General features: G+C 48.2%; 1 protein-coding gene across 1 annotated transcript in view; it reads left to right on the plus strand.

Moving 5' to 3' along the window:
• Positions 1-19071, plus strand: part of AGMO (alkylglycerol monooxygenase) — a 291800-nt gene that overhangs the window by 104467 nt on the left and 168262 nt on the right. Inside the window, exon 4 of the mRNA XM_040352254.1 lies at positions 6593-6696. Within this exon, the coding sequence (XP_040208188.1) occupies positions 6593-6696 (104 nt within the window). The remainder of the gene's footprint in view (positions 1-6592; positions 6697-19071) is intronic.

Here is a 19071-nt window from a genome sequence, read left to right on the forward strand (position 1 = left end):
GTCATAGGGGCACTTTTCTTCACATCTGGTGGGAATGCCCTAAGTTGCGCTCTTTTTGGCTGGATATTAGGTCTCAAGTCAATTCCATCCTTGATGTAGACCTGCCAGACTCCCCGATGAATTTCCTCCTGCATGTTCCCGCCGTCCCCCTTGGCCTGTACCGGAAATCAGTGCTACCGCACCTTTTGAATGCGGCTAGGAGATTGATTCCTATTTTTTGGAAAACCAGCCGGGTCCCGTCCCGTTTGGACTGGATTCGGATGGTGAACAATGTCAGGTCGGCGGAGGAGTGGATGGCGAGGCATAGGGACGAATACGACAAATGGTACGGGATCTGGGCTACCTGGATGCACTATGTGGGGGAGGGGGAGGGAGACACAGCTATACCTGTCACGCCTTAATTCCAGGTAGATGAGGGATGGTGACTGGGTCTGTTTCCCTGTAATCTTCCTCATGAAACCACTGTGCATGTGACCATATCTGCTGATGGACTGTTTTGATGCCTATGGGTACGTCCTCTTTTTAATTTTTTGTTCTTGTTTCCTGATTCTTATTATGTTCCTGTTTTTACTTGCCTGCCTGAACCAAGATGATCTACCTTTTCTTTATGGTCCCTTGCACATGGCGGACTATTTGGGGACAACTTCAAGTTGTTTTGGTTCCTATGTTTATTTAACCTTGCAAGTGTAACCTTCGTCCCTATTACTTAGTCTGCGAGGTGTTCAACTGGACCCTCGGTTCCTTTGTAATTTCTGATTGTATGGTTGGGCGGCATTGTATGCTCCCTCTCTGTCCTTTTATATATATATTTTTTTTTTTTGCTTTGCTGTTGTATAATGGAAAAAAATATTTTCTTTATGAATAAATAAAGATTATATATAAAAAAAAAAAAGAAATACTTGCTTAATAGCCTCTGCTTCTGGTCTGAGAGATAATTGGGCAGCTTGCTATGGGGGCACTAGGAAGGGTGGAGGAACCAAGGGCGCATGCGGAGGACCCCAGATAAGGAGGTTCGGGGCCATTCTGTGCAAAACCATTGCACAGAGCATGTAAGTATAACATGTTTATTTTATTTTTATTTTTTTATAGGTACCTTTTGAATCACTTTAAAAATGGAACCCCCTCCAACATTGATGAGCTTTCCCCGTACTTCCGGATGCATCTCTGAAACAGGAAATAAAAGGAAATCTCTTTGAGACACAGGCAAAAAAATTAATTAGAACTTGCCTACTTTGCTTAAAATGTAAAAACATATATATTAGCTATGCTTAGGCTTCCAACCACCCTATCACCTCTTTTCTGTTGTATAGTTCGTTAAGAAATTACAAGTGCATATCAATATTACATTAGCTATGTTGGTCTGTGGCATGGCCTGTTAAAACAAGTATGTTTATTTTCCCATTTTGCACTATCCTAAAAATCAGAGTCTATTTCAGGCCTGAGTGTTAGAATTTGCTCCTCTTGGCTGCCGTCCCATATATAAAGTGACTTATAATCCCTCACTGGGCACATGCTATGGGATGGTGAGTTTTTCCCTACTCTGCCACAGCTTCTGTCCTGCCTTCTATTGCATCATCTATCTTCTCACAGTTGCATCAAGTTTTTTTTTTTGTTGTTTTTTTGTGCCATGGAAAAAAATCGCATTTGGACTGCCCTGCCTAGAGTGGTGCATCTATTTTTGGGCCGACCTCCAATCACGGCTGGACGTTTAACCATGTGCTGAAGGCTGAAGAGAGGCTGCTAATGTGGTTTAGTCAGCATCGGTCCCCAATCAATGTGACAGCTTTCCTTGCTGCTATAGCACTCATATACTTGTGGTTATGACATCATTGGGAAGATGACTCTGAAATTTCCTAAAGCCTGATTTGTAAAGCAGATGGTGATGGGAATAGACTAAGGCTTGTACAACAATGTCATTCAGCACCACCACATATTACGTCTTTGTGTATGTAGTCTGGACACGGTACTTTTATGTGTGCGTCTAAAAACATAGAGATCAGCAATTCTCAGCCTGGGTTCCATGGAACCCTAAGGCAGTGTTTCCCAACTCCAGTCCTCAAGGCACACCAACAGGTCATGTTTTCAGGATTTCCCTCAGATGAAACGGCTGTGGTAATTACTAAGGCAATGAAACTGATCAAATCACCTGTGCAAAATAATGGAAAGCCTGAAAACATGACCTGTTGGTGTGCCTTGAGGACTGGAGTTGGGAAACACTGCCCTAAGGTTCCTCCAGGGGTGGCTAGGGGTTCCTTGAGCTGTGGGTAGATGATGTCACATCTGGTCGTTCCTTTAGAGTCCCAGGTCCAATGCCTAGACCCGTCGCGACAAGGCAAGCAGACCAAGCAATTGATTGGGGCCCCCGAGCTGGCCGGGGGCCCCAAGCAGGGCCCTTGCTGCGCTTCCTATAAATGCTGCAGCCGCCTGAGCGCTCTATAGAGAGCCTCAGGCGGCTGCAGCACTTCTGCCTCTCTCATCACTTCTTCCCCTTTCCTGTAGCGTGGACGAGCTCCTCTTCCTTCCTCCTGTCAGTCCGGCTGGGTACCGCACAGTACAGGAGATTCAGTTTTCTGTTCCCAGACTGACAGGAAGTGCACAAGGAGCACTCACGTCACTTCCTTTCAGTCCAGCTGGGAACAGGAAACTGAATCACCTGCCGCGCGGTATGGTGGGGGGGCGGGGAGTAAAAAGAACATAGGGAGGGGGGGAGTAAAAAAGAACATGGGGGGGAGTAAAAAGAACATGGGGCCCCCATGTTGGGGGGGCCTCCATGTCCATTTAGCTTGGGGCCCCCAAATTCCTTCAAACGGCCCTGCCAATGCCACTTGACAGAGCCAGCAGCAGGAGTGCAAGGGTGCCATTCTGGCTACCAATATGAAAGGGATTTTGCCCAATGACTCCCGATGGACTGACCTCCTGAGACCAGAAAATGTTATTTCAAGGGTTCCTTTGGGTTTAAAAAAGGTTGAGAAAGGCTAATATAGGTCATGTGTTTTTGGTGCACTAATTTGGGCATTGTTACTTTCCGTTCATGACTATGGTATTAACTACGGCTTATGCTATTAACCATAAACCCCATCCCTTCCCCTAGTAACCACACAAGACTTGAATGGGGTAAATTGGCCAAGACGGCCATTTTATTAACCAACATATATATAACCCAAAATATATATATATAACTTTCAATAATAAACCATAATTAACATAACACATTAACCTTTAATTATAAAACTTCCAGTAGTTTTTTTACCACCCTGGGGCACAAGGTCCAATCGGCATAACCCATCCCTGTACCTGCTAGCCACTTCTAGGCCTCCAGCCGCTAAAACCTCAGACTCAGAGACAACTAGCAGGTACCCATAAACCAACTGGGAGCCGTACCTCAGATGGGTCCCTAACCATGCCTTCTAAGTGCCCACCTGACCTAGCAAGGACCTTGCACCCCGCCAACACCTCCGCCACTCGCGGCCATCGAGAACCCCCATACCAGTAAACAATCAACCCTTAAAAAACAAGGCGGGTGGATGGGAAGCTCCTTACCCTGTGCTGCCTCGTGGCGACCGGCTCCTCCCCTTCCTCTTCCTTCCAACGCTCGGCCTCGTCCTCTACCTATGGCCATACCAACCCCCACTTCCTTCAGGCGTTCCCTGTACACGCCCCGTTAACCCCTGTCATGCCGGCCCTCCACTAATGCCTGTGGCAATGCTCCGTGCTCCCCGTCTCCATGCTCTCCATTCTCAGCTCCCTTGGCTCCCTGCCTCCATGCTCTCCATTCTCGGCTCCCTCGGCTCCCCGCCTCCATGCTCTCCATTCTCAGCTCCCTTGGCTCCCTGCCTCCATGGTCTCTATTCTCGGCTCCCCGCCTCCATGCTCTTCATTCTTTGCTTCCTAGGCTCCCCACTTCCATGCTCTCCATTCTCGGCTCCCTCAGCTCCCCGCATCCATGCTCTTCATTTTCGTCTCCCTTGACTCCCCACCTCCATGCTCTTCATTCTTTGCTCCCTAGGCTCCCCGCCTCCATGCTCTCCATTCTTGGCTCCCTCGGCTCCCCACTTCCATGCTCTCTGCCCTTCGGCTCCACGTCTCCATGCTCTGAATTCAGAACTCCTGCTGTCTGCATTTCTCCTGACTCTGCCCTCTGAGTTTTCTGAGCCAAAACTACAGAGAGGGCATCAGGTATCAACGCGCGCTGACAATACTCACTGTCAGCACGCATTGGGAACACTGGAAACAACATTGGGCGGATATACATACGCCACAATGTTGTATCAAGGCAGAACCATTGGGGACTTCTCCGTGGAACTCTGGTTAAGAAACACTGATCTAGATAGTATCACTAGTAATTACCAAGGGAATGAATCAGTTAGGACAGTCTATGGGGCAGATCCACAAAGAGAGTACGCCGGCGTATCTACTGATACGCCGGCGTACTTTCAAATTTCCCGCGTCGTATCTTTGGTTTGAATCCTCAAACCAAAATACGACGGCATCTGGGTTCAATCCGACAGGTGTACGGCTTTGTACGCCTTCGGATCTTAGATGCAATACTTCGGCGTCCGCTGGGTGGAGTCCTCGTCGCTTTCCGCGTCGAGTATGCAAATTAGCTATTTCCGACAATCCACGAACGTACGCGCGGCCGTCGCATTCTCTTACGCCGTCTCTAGTCGGCTTTTTCCGGCGTATAGTTAAAGCTGCTGTTTTGCGGCGTATACTAAGGCCCCATACACACGAGAGAATTTATCCGCGAATACGGTCCAGCGGACCGTTTCCGCGGATAAATCCTCTTGAGGATTTCGGCGGATTTTCATGCGATGGAGTGTACACACCATCGCATTGAAATCCACGCCGAAATCCTCTGGCGATGACGTGTCGCGCCGTCGCCGCGATTATGACGCGGCGACGTGCGCTACGCTGTCATATAAGGAATTCCACGCATGCATCTAATCATTACGACGCATGCGGGGATCCCTTCGGACGGATGGATCCGGTGAGTCTATACAGACCAGCGGATGCATCCGTTGGGATGGATTCCAGCAGATGGATTTGTTTGGTATGTCAGCAAATATTCGATCTGCTGGAATCCATCCCAGGGGATAAATATCCGCGGAAACAGATCCGCTGGAGTGTACACACCATAGGATCTATCCGCTGAAACCCATTTGCTGGGATTTTTCAGCGGATGGATTCTATCGTGTGTACGGGGCCTTAGACTTGCCATGTTAAGTATGGCCGTCGTTCCCGCGTTTAATTTGAATTTTTTGTTTGCGGAAGTCGTCTGTGAATCGCGGGATGGACGTAATTTACGTCCAAGTCTGAACAATAACCTTTTTATTATTACTATTATTATTAATTTGTTACGTTCCATTTGTTTAGATGCAGCATTTTTTATTTTGGATACTTCGTAACTTCGGATAAATTCGTATTCGTTACGTTCACTAACAGCCAAATCTGAAAGAAAATTCCAATACCTATAATTTAATAGTTAGTAATAGTTAAAATGAGTTATTATTATTTCAGATTTTCAAATTCTCGTTCTTATTTTCGGATTTTCGTTCTTTTGAATCTTTTGTTTATTTTCCAACTTTCGGATTTAGAATTTCCGAACTTTCAAATTTTCGAATTTCAGAATCTGCAGTTTTTTAGATTTCAGAATTTACGAATATTAACATTTATGAATATTCAAATTTATGAATATTCAAAATAAATTGTTTTTGTTACTGAATTTTGAAAATTGTTGAAGTTCGTTCAAAAATTAATTCGGCAGTTCCATGTCAAACCAACAATAGAACTGCTTTTTTTTTATTAAAAATAAAATAGATATTTGGAAAAAATTAATACATTTGGAACGAAACAAATTGCACATGTCTAGCGGGGCTGCAGGCAACAGCGGCTGCCATTGTAGGGGGTAGATAGTGGGCCTGTGGTGCCGGAGAGTTTGCGTTTAGCATATATAAGGAGAAGGGGAGGGGGGGGTTGAAGAGTTTTTATCAATATACTAAGGCTGCTTTCACACTGAGGCGCTTTGCAGGCGCTATTGCGCTAAAAATAGCGCCTGCAATGTGCCCTGAAAGAGCCGCTCCTTTCTATCCAGTGTGAAAGCCTGAGGGCTTTCACACTGGAGCGTTGCGTTGGCGGGACCCTAAAAAAAGGCCTACCAGCCGCATCTTTGAGGCGCGGTAGGAGCGGTATTGAAATCAATGGGGTAGCGCCTCCGAACAGCCTGCAAAATGCTGCAAAGCAACGTTTTTTTGCGGGCGGGTTTAACCTTTTTTCGGCCGCTAGCGGGGGTTAAAATCTCCCCGCTAGCGCCCGAAAATCGCGGCAAACACGCCGGTAAAACGCTGCTCAAAATATCGGCGCTTTACCGCCAGCGCACCAAACGCCTCAGTGTGAAAGTACCCTAAACCTGTCCTTGACCATGAATTTACTGTATTGTTCACCTAACCTGGAGGATGGCCCAGGCTGTCTTTTTTCATCTCTATTTGCTTTCGTGGGCCGTTTTATAAAGAGGTAGTGCTTTTATTATTGGTGCACAAGGTGGCTCAGCACTTGGCTTGTGTTACTTACGCATTGTTTTGTCCCTCCCCCACAGAGGTGAACATTATTTGGGCCGGTCATCAGACTCATCACAGCTCAGAAGACTACAACCTCACTACAGCCCTGAGACAATCCTTCCTTCAGAAATACTTTTCTTGGGTAAGTGGTGATAGCCTGATAATAAAAAAAAAATCGGATGCAATAGGAGTTTCTGGGGTTAATAAAGGCTATATTGATGGACTTTTTTTGCATAGAAGTCTATGGGAAATGCAAACGTAGCGCACCCCTTAACCACTTAACCCCTGGACCATATTGCTGGTCAAAGACCAGAGCACTTTTTGCGATTCGCACTGTGTCGCTTTAACTGACAATTGCGCGGTCGTGCGACGTGGCTCCCAAACAAAATTGGCGTCCTTCTTTCCCCACAAATAGAGCTTTCTTTTGGTGGTATTTGATCACCTCTGCGGTTTTTAGTTTTTGCACTATAAACAAAAATAGAGCGACAATTTTGAAAAAAAATAATGGCCCAGATTCAAGAAGCAATTGCGCCCGTGTAACCATAGGTTACACGGCGCAATTGCTTACTTGCTCCGGTGTAACGAGTGCTCCTGATTCAGGAACCTCGTTACACCGACTGCAGCCTAAAATCTGCGCGGCATAAGGCTCTTATGCCACGCAGATTTTAGGCTGCATTCTTGCGTGGGCCGCTAGGGGGCGCTCCCATTGTGATCAGCGTGTAGTATGCAAATTGCATACTACCACTGATTCACAAACTTGCGCGGGTCCTGCACAAGCCAGGTACGGAGTTTCCGTACGGCAACTTTAGCGCAAGGCTGCCCCTTCTAATAGTAGGGGCAGCCAATGCTAAAGTATAGCCGCCGCTCCCACGATGTGAAATTTGAATTTCACGTCGTTTGCGTAAGTGATTCGTGAATGGCGCTGGACGCCATTCACGTTCACTTTGAAGCAAATGACGTCCTTGCGACGTCATTTGCCGCAATGCACGTCGGGAAAGTTTCCCGACGGAGCATGCGCTGTACGCTCGGCGCGGGAGCGCGCCTAATTTAAATGATTCCCGCCCCCGGCGGGATCATTTACATTGCGCGCGATTACGCCGGGCAATTTTGCCGGCGCGCCCTCGCAATTTACGGAGCTACTGCTCCGTGAATCGAGGGCAGCGCAAAATATTTGCGGGGGCGCAGGGCAAAATCGTTGCCCTGCTCCCCCGCAAATATCGCGCAAATGTACCTGAATCTGGGCCACTATTTTTTACTTTTTGCTGTAATAAATATCCCCCAAAAATATATAAAAAAAACTTTTTATTTCCTCAGTTTAGGCCGATACGTATTCTTCTACATATTTTTCGTAAAAAAAATCGCGTTAAGCGTTTATTGATTGGTTCGCGCAAAAGTTATAGCGTTATCAAAATAGGGGGTATTTTTATGTCATTTTTATTAATATTTTTTTTTTACTACTAATGGCGGCGATCAGCGATTTTTTTTTTCTGTACTGCGACATTATGGCGGACACTTCGGACACTTTTGACACATTTTTGGGACCATTGACATTTTTATAGCGATCAGTGCTATAAAAATGCATTGTATTACTATAAAAATGCCACTGGCAGTGAAGGGGTTAACACTAGGGGGCGGGGAAGGGGTTAAGTATGTTCCCTGGGTGTGTTCTAACTGTAGGGTGGGTGGACTCACTAGGCATTCCCCCGCTCTGTAACGAGCAAACGCGTGTGCCCGGCGGCGATCGCGCCCGCCGGGCACGCGCACGGGAGTCAGGGGCAAGCGCGGCACGCACGCGCCCCTAGTGGCCTGCGTGAGAGCCGACGTATAGCTACGGCTCTCGCGCAGAGGAGCCGACCTGCCGCCGTAAAATGACCGCGGCTGGTCGGCAAGTGGTTAAGGGATGCAGATAAACTGGGATCTCCAACCCTGCACAGCCAGGGACACTGAATTTTCACAGGCACCCCAGAGTCCGAGAACAGTCTGTGACATTGTTTTTGTTATTTATTGAGGGATAATAACTTGGATAGGGATGGGAGATTATAGGATGCCTACTTGACTTTAGCAGATGTCAACAACAAACTTCAGGGACATTCTTCCTATATACTCTGGCCCAGATTCACGTAGAATCGGGCAAATCTGCGGCGGCGTAACGTATGACATTTATGTTACGCCGCCGCAAGTTTTACGGGCAAGTGCTTGATTCACAAAGCACTTGCCTATAAAGTTGCGGCGGCGTAGCGTAAATCCCCCGGCGCAAGCCCGCCTAATTCAAATGATCCGGGTAGGGGGCGTAGATCATTTAAATTAGGCGCGTTCCCGCGCCGAACTTACTGCGCATGCGCCGTCCCTAAAATTTCCCGACGTGCATTGCGCTAAATGACGTCGCAAGGACGTCATTGGTTTCGACGTGAACGTAAATGGCGTCCAGCCCCATTCACGGACAAGTTACGCAAACGACGTAAAATTTTCACATTTTGCCGCGGGAACGATGTCCATACTTAACATTGGCTGCGCCTCCTAATAGCAGGAGCAACGTTACGACGAAAACGACTTACGCAAATGACGTAAAGAACTACCGCCGGGCGCGCGTACGTTTGTGAATCGGCGTAAGTAGGTAATTTGCATACTCTACGCTGAAAACTACGGAAGCGCCACCTAGCGGCCAGCGTGAGAATGCACCCTACGATACGACGGCGTAAGAGACTGGATCACTTTGTGAAGATCTAACTGGCTCTCAGTCAGATTAAAAGAAATGTCTCATTACAGGCAGGAACCTCAGGCCCCTTGGATGTGTAGCAAAAAGAACAGCGTCCAGCTTGCATTACTCTTGTGGCTACTGATCCCACAGCACCACTGTTTCAGGCACTACCAACCCACCTGGCTACGCCTGCCCCTTTCACTAGCCCTCCAGGCTAACTTCTCCCCACAGTCCCCAGACTGACACTGACCAGCCCATCTTTGGGATGAATTAGAGCGGAAACTGTGAGCCAGGCCTTCTCATCCAACATCAGAGCCTGGCCTCACAAATGCTCTTCTGGAAGAATGGTCAAAACATTCCCATAGACACACTCCTAAACCTTGTGGACGGCCTTCCCAGAAGAGGTGAAGCTGTTATAGCAGCAAAGGGCGGGGCCAACTCAATATTAAACCCTACGGACTAAGACTGGAATGCCATTAAAGTTCATGTGTGTGTAAAGGCAGGCGTCCCAATACTTTTGGTAATTTTGGCCCGGATTCAGGTAACACTTACGCCGACGTATCTACAGATACGCCACGTAAGTGTCAATGTGCGCTGTCGTATCTATGCGCCTGATTCTTAATGCAAGATACGTCTGAAATGTGGCTTTGTCCGACGGACGTAAGTTCCCTACGCCGTTGTATCTTGGGCGCATATTTACGCTGGCCACAAGGGGCGCTTCCATTAAATTACGCGTCGAATATGTAAATGACTGAGATACGCCGATTCACGAACGTACTTGCGCCCGTCGCAGTAATATACGCCGTTTACGTAAGGCGTACATCCGGCGTAACGTTTTTCCACCTATAGGAGGCGCATCCCATGCAAAGGTATGGACGACGGAACAGCCGCCGTATTTTACGTAGTTTACGTAGTAGTACGTGAATGGGGCTGGGCGTAGGTTACGTTCACGTCGTAGGCATTGAGCCGTCGTATCTTAGGGAGTATCTTCGACGTGATTCTGAGCATGCGCGCGCATGCGCGCGCATGCGCCGTTCGTTCGGACCATCAGTTGCATGGGGTCACGGTTCATTTAAATGGATCACGCCCACCGTCCACCGACTTTGAATTAGGCAGGCTTACGCCGAATAATTTACGTTACGTTGGCGCAACGTAGGAAGCGAGTGCGAAAACGACGGTGTATCTCAGGAAACACCGTCGTATCTCTGTTTTTGGCCCCGGGTATCTATGCGTATGATTCCTAGAACCATTTTCGCATAGATACGGCGTAGATCCGACAGGTGTAAGTCACTTACACCGTCGGATCTTAGATGTAATTCGACGCTAGGTGGCGTTTACGTTCAGTTCTCATTTGACTATGCAAATGAGCCTGATACGCCGATTCCCAAACGAATTTGCGCCGCATCGTCGTCGTTTCCGTAAGCGTAAGGTTACCCCTGCTATATGAGGGGTAACCTTACGCCAGTCCGCCGTATGCCATGTTAAGTATGGCGTCGGGTCAGCGTCGTCTTTTTCCGTCGGTTACGTTGTTTTACTAAGTCGTCCGCGAATACGACTTTACGTCAATGACGCTCACGTCGGCGTCATTGGCGTTTTCCATCATGAGCTGGAGAATGCGCAATGGGCTCTTTTTTACGCCTGGCGCATGCGCAGTTCGATCGGCGCGGGGGCGCGCTTAACCACTTCCAGACCTTAGGTGTTTTTCAGATTTGGTGTTTGCAAGACTAAAACAGTTTTTTCTGCTAGAAAATTACTTAAAACCCCCAAACATTATATATATATGTTTTTCTAACACCCTAGAGAATAAAATAGTGGTCATTGCAATACTTTTTGTCACACCGTATTTGCGCAGCGGTCTTACAAGCGCACTTTTTTTGGAAAAAATTCACTTTTTTGAATTAAAAAATAAGACAACAATAAATTTTGCTCAATTTTTTTATATGTTGTGAAATATAATGTTACGCCGAGTAAAATGATGCCCAACATGTCACGCTTAAAAATTGCGCCCGCTCGTGGCATGGCGTCAAACTTTTACCCTTAAAAATCTCGATAGGCGATGTTTAAAAAATTCTAGAGGTTGCATTTTTTGAGCTACAGAGTAGCTCTAGGGCTAGAATTATTGCTCTTGCTCCAATGATCGCGGCGATACCTCACTTGTGTGATTTGAACACCGTTTTCATATGCGGGCGCTACTCGCGTATGCGTTCGCTTCTGCGCGCAAGCTCGTCGGGACGGGGCGCTTTAAAAAAAAATTTTTTTTGTTTTCTTATTTATTTTTATTTGTTTTATTACTTTTTACACTGAAAAAAAAAATTGATCACTTTTATTTTATTTATTTTAATGTAAACATCTCTTGTAATAGAAAAAAGCATGACAGGTCCTCTTAAAGATCTGGGGTCAAAAAGACCTCACATCTCATATTTGGGCTTAAATGCAAAAAAAATAAAATTTGGAAATGTCATTTTTTCAAATGACAAAAAAAAAAATTGTCTCTTTAAGACGCTGGGCGGGACTGACGTTTTGACGTCACTTCCGCCCAGCAGAGCTATGGGGACGGGTGAAGGAGATTTTTCCTTCAGTCTCGTCCCCGCTCAGCTGCCGAACGGTCCCGATCGCCTCCGATAACGGCGATCTTGCGGCGAATCCGCCGCGGAGACCGCCGTTATCGTTTACCAGACCGCGCACACTAAAGATTGATACCTCGGTTGTGGCAGCAGCTGCTGCCGTTATCGAGATATCAATCTTTAAAAAATGGACGTACATCGTCGTGCGCAGATCTGGAAGTGGTTAATTTAAATACAAGCCGCCCCCTTTGAATTACGCGGCCATACGCCGGGCCATTTACACTACGCCGCCGCAAATTACGGAGCAAGTGCTTGGAGAATACGGCACTTGCTCCAGTAAGTTGCCGTGGCATGGTGTAAATGGCTTACACTACGCCGCCGCCGATTCTATGAGAATCTGGCCCCCTGTTCTTGCCTCTCTATGTTACGTCGGCGTAAGATGCGCGGCTCTACGGGAAGCTCTACGGGAATCCGGCCCATAGTGTATAATGAAACTTTGACTTCTGGGAGGACTGATCCTTTAATGTGCTCCACTAGAGATCTATTCCGCAGCTAAGCCCTTGCAGCATCACCTTATCTGACTGCAAAATAATTTTCTATTTTTAAAAGTAATTCCCCCCGGGGCACAGATCGCTTAGCACAGCATATCTCTTTAAGCAAAGCATAAACAAGCTGAGCTCTACTTAATTCCACCTGTTCCCTCTCGTGTGCCAAGACAAATATCTGAGCGGCACAGAGGGGCAGCGCTGGAGCGATCGGCATGTCTTATGGCCTGTGACAGTTTGTGTTGCAGCAGGTGCCTGGGAAATCTGTAGGATCGTCTGGCCCGTGCTTATGTATAAAACAGGAAAAGACATCTTACAGCCTGGCACTTCTTCATGAAGCTCCCAGCCGTTCCCTAAAACCAAAGACACCCACATTGGCTTCAGTCCGCCCCGCTGCAGAATAATACGCATCAACATTTGGTCAAAATTTTCGTTATTCAAAGGTTCAGAGATATCCATGGGCGTGCGCTCCATAGGGCAAGGGGGGTCGTTTGCCCCCCCCCCCCCCTGGAATCGCCAGGGAGAGCCAGGAGCAGGGCCAAACTGGCCCTGGGGCCGATTTAAGCGGTGACTGCAGCGCTCCCCTCCCCTCTAGTTGTCCCTTATTTACAGTGCCTGTCCCTCTTCTGGAATCAAATCAATTTGTCCCTCATTCCAAAAGGTTCCTTTTTTAGACCTGAAATAAATATAGGGGCCCGGATTCAAGTAGATTTGCGCATTTTTTACGGAGGCGCAGGGCAACGTTTTTGCCCTGCGCCCCCGCAAATTTACTGCGCTGCTTTTTATTCACGGAGCAGTAGCTCCGTAAATTGCGTGGGCGCGCCGGCAAAATGCCCGGCGTAAGCGCGCGTAATTTAAATGATCCCGTAGGGGGCGGGAATCATTTAAATTAGGCGTGTTCCCGCGCCGAGCGTAGAGCGCATGCTCCGTCGGGAAACTTTCCTGACGTGCATTGCGGCAAATGACGTCGCAAGGACGTCATTTGCTTCAAAGTGAACGTGAATGGCGTCCAGCGCCATTCACGATTCACTTACGCAAACTACGTAACTTTCAAATTTCGCGACGCGGGAACGACGGGTATACGTAACATTGGCTGCCCCTGCTAATAGCAGGGGCAGCCTTACGTGAAAACCGCCGTACGGAAACGACGTAAATTGCGTACGCAGGGCTCGCGCAACTATGTGAATCGGTGTTAGTATGCAATTTGCATACTATACGCTGAGCACAACGGGAACGCCACCTAGCGGCCATCGCAAGAATGCGGGCATAAGAGCCTTATGCCGCGCAGATCTTAGGCTGCAGTCGGCGTAACGAGGTTCCTGAATCAGGAGCACTCGTTACGCCGGGGCAAGTAAGCAATTGCGCTGCGTAACCTATGGTTACACAGGCGCAATTGCTTCTTGAATCCAGGCCACTGTCAATATAGTGTAGTGTAAAGAGGTCCAGAGATGCAGGGTGCTGTGTAATGTAAAGGGGTCCAGTGATGCAGGGTGCTGTGTGCTGTAAAGGGGTCCAGTGATGCAGGGTGCTGTGTAATGTAAAGAGGGGCAGTGATGCAGGGTGCTGTGTAATGTAAAGGGGTCCAGTGGTGCAGGGTGCTGTGTAATGTAAAGAGGGGCAGTGATGCAGGGTGCTGTGTAATGTAAAGGGGTCCAATGATGCAGGGTGCTGTGTACTGTAAAGGGGTCCAGAGATGCAGGGTGCTGTGTACTGTAAAGGGGTCCAGTGATGCAGGGTGCTGTGTAATGTAAAGGGGACCAGTGATGCAGGGGGCTGTGTAATGTAAAGGGGTCCAGTGGTGCAGGGTGCTGTGTAATGTAAAGGGGTCCAGTGGTGCAGGGTGCTGTGTAATGTAAAGGGGTCCAATGATGCAGGGTGCTGTGTACTGTAAAGGGGCCCAGAGGTGCAGGGTGCTGTGTACTGTAAAGGGGTCCAGTGATGCAGGGTGCTGTGTAATGTAAAGGGGACCAGTGATGCAGGGGGCTGTGTAATGTAAAGGGGTCCAGTGGTGCAGGGTGCTGTGTAATGTAAAGGGGTCCGGAGCTGTGAGGTGCTGTGTAATGTAAAGGGGTCCAGAGGTGCAGTTGTGGAGAGGGGGTACACAGTAGTGACAAAGAGATATTGAAAGATGCAGGGGGCACAGTGGGGTGTTTTTACATTTTAACGTGGGGGGCGCTTTAACCCCCGCTAGCGGTCGAAGAAAGGGTAAAATGCGACTGTGTATCGCCGCTGCCGAAGCGCCCCCCTGAAAAAAATTCAGCGGACGCCCATGGAGATATCTGAATCTCAGAATCACAATGGTAACAAATTCCAACGAATCCGAAATATACTAAATAAATATATATAACGAAACAACATCATTAAAACGGAACTTCACCCAAAAGGAATTTCCACTTGTTTACATCTCTCCCAATTTGACACTTTTTTTTGCGCGCGGGGGGGGGGGGGGGGGGTTAGCGGGTACCTGGTTTTGACACTGCGGTTATCTGTGCGGAAGTTTGCCCCACTGTGCTTCCACCCACAGCCTTCTGGGACACGTCCCAGAAGACTGCGGAACCATTCAAAAAGCGCACGCATAAGCAGTGGGAAAGCCTTACATAAGATGCCGGCTCCTGGACCCCGAAGCTGATTGAAGAATCGGCTCAGACAAGGACATTGCTGGATCCCTGGACAGGTAATGCCCCGTATGCCCCATCTGAGTTTTCATAGAGAACATGTTCTCTTTTCCTCCGATGGAATTCCGATGTGAATTTGGTCGGACAAAGGTTCCATCGTGTGTACATGGCATAAGTGTCCTTATAATGTAAGTCAGCAGCTACAGTATTTGCAGTGGCTGACTAGCCGCTTAAGGACAGCTTCCTGCACATATACGTCGTCAGAATGGCACAGCTGGGCACAAGCACGTACAGGTACATCCTCTTTAAGTGCCCATGGCGCGCTCCCGCGACCCAGTCCGAAGCTCCGTGACCGCGGGACCCGCGGACCCGATCGCCGCTGGAGTCCCGCGATCTGTCCCCGGAGCTGAAGAACGGGGAGAGCTGTGTGTAAACATGGCTTTCCTGTTCTTCACTGTGGCGCCGTCATCGATCGTGTCATCCCTTTTATAGGGAATCACAATCAAAGACAGCCACACCCCCCTACAGTTAGAAACACAGATGAGGTCACACATAACCCCTTCAGCGCCCCCTTGTGGTTAACTCCCAAACTGCAATTGTCATTTTCACAGGAAACAATGCATTTTAATTAAATGCATTTTTTGCTGTGAAAATGACAATTGTCCCAAAAATGTGTCAAAATTGTCCGATGTGTCCGCCATAATGTCGCATTTACGAAAAAAATCGCTGATCGTTTATTAGTAGTAAAAAAAAAAAAAAATTAATAAAAATGCAATAAAACTATCCCCTATTTTGTAAACGCTATAAATTTTTCGCAAACCAATCGATAAACGCTTATTGCGATTTTTTTTTACCAAAAATAGGTAGAAGAATACGTATCGGCCTAAACTGAGGAAAACTAATTTTTTTCATATATTTTTGGGGGATATTTATTATAGCAAAAAGTAAAAAATATAGATTTTTTTTCAAAATTGTTGCTCCATTTTTGTTTATAGCGCAAAAAATAAAAACCGCAGAGGTGATCAAATACCACCAAAAGAAAGCTCTATTTGGTGGGTAAAAAAGGACACCCATTTTGTTTGGGAGCCACGTCGCACGACCGCGCAATTGTCAGTTAAAGTGACGCAGTGCCGAATAGCAAAAACTGTCCGGGTCCTTTAGCTGCCTAAAGGTCCGGGTCTTAAGTGGTTAAAGTGGATGTAAACCCAAATTTTTTATTTATTTTTTGATGTCACAATGTAGAGTATACGATTTCCTATCATCTGTGCCAGGGCCACACAGAGTTAATCCAGCTCTGAGAAATCCTCTTTTATTGTTCAGTGAGATAAAACAGACTTCCAGAGAAAAACTTTAGTCCGTTCCGCCCCCTTGCTGTGAGTGACAGGTTATTTACATATCTCATGCACTAGCTTCAGACAGGTATTATTTTTTAATTCCCACCCCCACTCCTTTTCTGAAGTCATGTGGTTACTTTTCTGGATTTTGACTGGATGTTAGTGATTATAGCAGAATTTAGTGTAAGGAATACACAGGAAAAAATGCATGTTGACAAGGGGAGTGTAGAGGTGGGCGGGGAGTCTACTGACATCACGACTCCACCCACAGAGCTCCAGACAACAGACCCACCCACAGAATCTGCAGTTTTTCAGGTCTCATAACAGACAGAGGGGAGACATTTGACAGGTAAGGATACATGCAGGAGGCGTCTATATCCTTATAGATCAGCACTATGGCAGTAGTTTAGAAAGGATGAGAGCGGCTTTACATCCACTTTAACCACTTTAAAACCGGCCGCCGTCACAAATCCAGCTGGCGGCGGCACGACGTGCTGCATGCTGCGGGTGTATGCCCGCGGGTCAGGAGGACTCAATGTCCTCTGGTGACCCGCGATTGCCTTGTACACAGGCAGAACGGGGAGATGCCTATGTAAACAAGGCATTTCCTCGTTAGGACATAATGCTCCATCCTTGGTGTCAGGTGCGGACTGACAACTCACGGAGTCCCCGGGCAATAAGAGATTATGGGGCCCCCGGGCAATAGGAGATTATGGGGCCCCTAGGCAATAGGAGATTATGGGGCCCCCCAGGCAATAGGAGATTATGGGGCCCCCAGGCAATAGATTATGGGGCCACACAGTATACACACAGGAATAATGCTCCATCCTTGGTGTCAGGTGCGGACTGACAACTCATGGAGTCCCCGGGCAATAGGAGATTATGGGGCTCTCGGGCAATAGGAGATTATGGGGCCCCCAGGCAATAGGAGATTATGGGGCCCCCAGGCAATAGAAGATTATGGGGCCACACAATAATGCTCCATCCTTGGTGTCAGGTGCGGACTGACAACTCATGGAGTCCCCAGGCAATAAGAAATTATGGGGCCCCCGGACAATAGGAGATTATGGGGCCCCTAGGCAATAGGAGATTATGGGGCCCCCCAGGCAATAGGAGATTATGGGGCCCCCAGGCAATAGATTATGGGGCCACACAGTATACACACAGGAATAATGCTCCATCCTTGGTGTCAGGTGCGGAGTGACAACTCATGGAGTCCCCGGGCAATAAGAGATTATGGGGCCCCCGGGCAATAGGAGATTATGGGGCCCCTGGGCAATAGGAGATTACGGGGCCCCCAGGCAATAGAAGATTATGGGGCCACACAGTATACACACACATTATACACACACAGACACACAGTGTGGCAACCCTGATGGGAGTTTAGAAAGGATGAGAGCGGGTTTACATCCACTTTAACCACTTTAAAACCGGCCGCCGTCACGAATCCAGCTGGCGGCGGCACGACGTGCTGCATGCTGCGGGTGTATGCCCGCGGGTCAGGAGGACTCAATGTCCTCTGGTGACCCGCGATTGCCTTGTACACAGGCAGAACGGGGAGATGCCTATGTAAACAAGGCATTTCCTCGTTAGGACATAATGCTCCATCCTTGGTGTCAGGTGCGGACTGACAACTCACGGAGTCCCCGGGCAATAAGAGATTATGGGGCCCCCGGGCAATAGGAGATTATGGGGCCCCTAGGCAATAGGAGATTATGGGGCCCCCCAGGCAATAGGAGATTATGGGGCCCCCAGGCAATAGATTATGGGGCCACACAGTATACACACAGGAATAATGCTCCATCCTTGGTGTCAGGTGCGGACTGACAACTCATGGAGTCCCCGGGCAATAGGAGATTATGGGGCTCTCGGGCAATAGGAGATTATGGGGCCCCCAGGCAATAGGAGATTATGGGGCCCCCAGGCAATAGAAGATTATGGGGCCACACAATAATGCTCCATCCTTGGTGTCAGGTGCGGACTGACAACTCATGGAGTCCCCAGGCAATAAGAAATTATGGGGCCCCCGGACAATAGGAGATTATGGGGCCCCTAGGCAATAGGAGATTATGGGGCCCCCCAGGCAATAGGAGATTATGGGGCCCCCAGGCAATAGATTATGGGGCCACACAGTATACACACAGGAATAATGCTCCATCCTTGGTGTCAGGTGCGGAGTGACAACTCATGGAGTCCCCGGGCAATAAGAGATTATGGGGCCCCCGGGCAATAGGAGATTATGGGGCCCCTGGGCAATAGGAGATTACGGGGCCCCCAGGCAATAGAAGATTATGGGGCCACACAGTATACACACACATTATACACACACAGACACACAGTGTGGCAACCCTGATGGGGCTGGGGGCCCCCTAGTGGCACGGGGCCCTCAGGCAGTGCACGTGTCCCAGAATGGTCAGTCCGCCCCTGCTTGGTATCAATAGAAAGGAGAGTGCCCCATCGTTGGTGTCAGTGGAAGGTACAGTGCCCTATTGTTGGTGTCAGTGGAAGTAATAGTGCCTCATTGTTGGCATCAGTGGGGTTAGGAGTGCTTAATATTAGTGAGAGGAGCAGCGCCCCAAGGGCCAAATAAAGACAGTCAAAGAGCTGCATTGCATGAGTTTGGAGACCACTGGTTTAGTATATAGTGTAATTGGTGTCAGGTTTACCAGCTCAGCCCTCATATTTGGGGACTTTGCCTCTTCCTTAGAGTCCTGCAACTGTGGCAGTTTTTCATACTCTTGGTACATTACAAGAGGAAAGG

Source organism: Rana temporaria, chromosome 5, assembly GCF_905171775.1.
Source record: "Rana temporaria chromosome 5, aRanTem1.1, whole genome shotgun sequence".
NCBI classification, from domain to species: domain Eukaryota; kingdom Metazoa; phylum Chordata; class Amphibia; order Anura; family Ranidae; genus Rana; species Rana temporaria.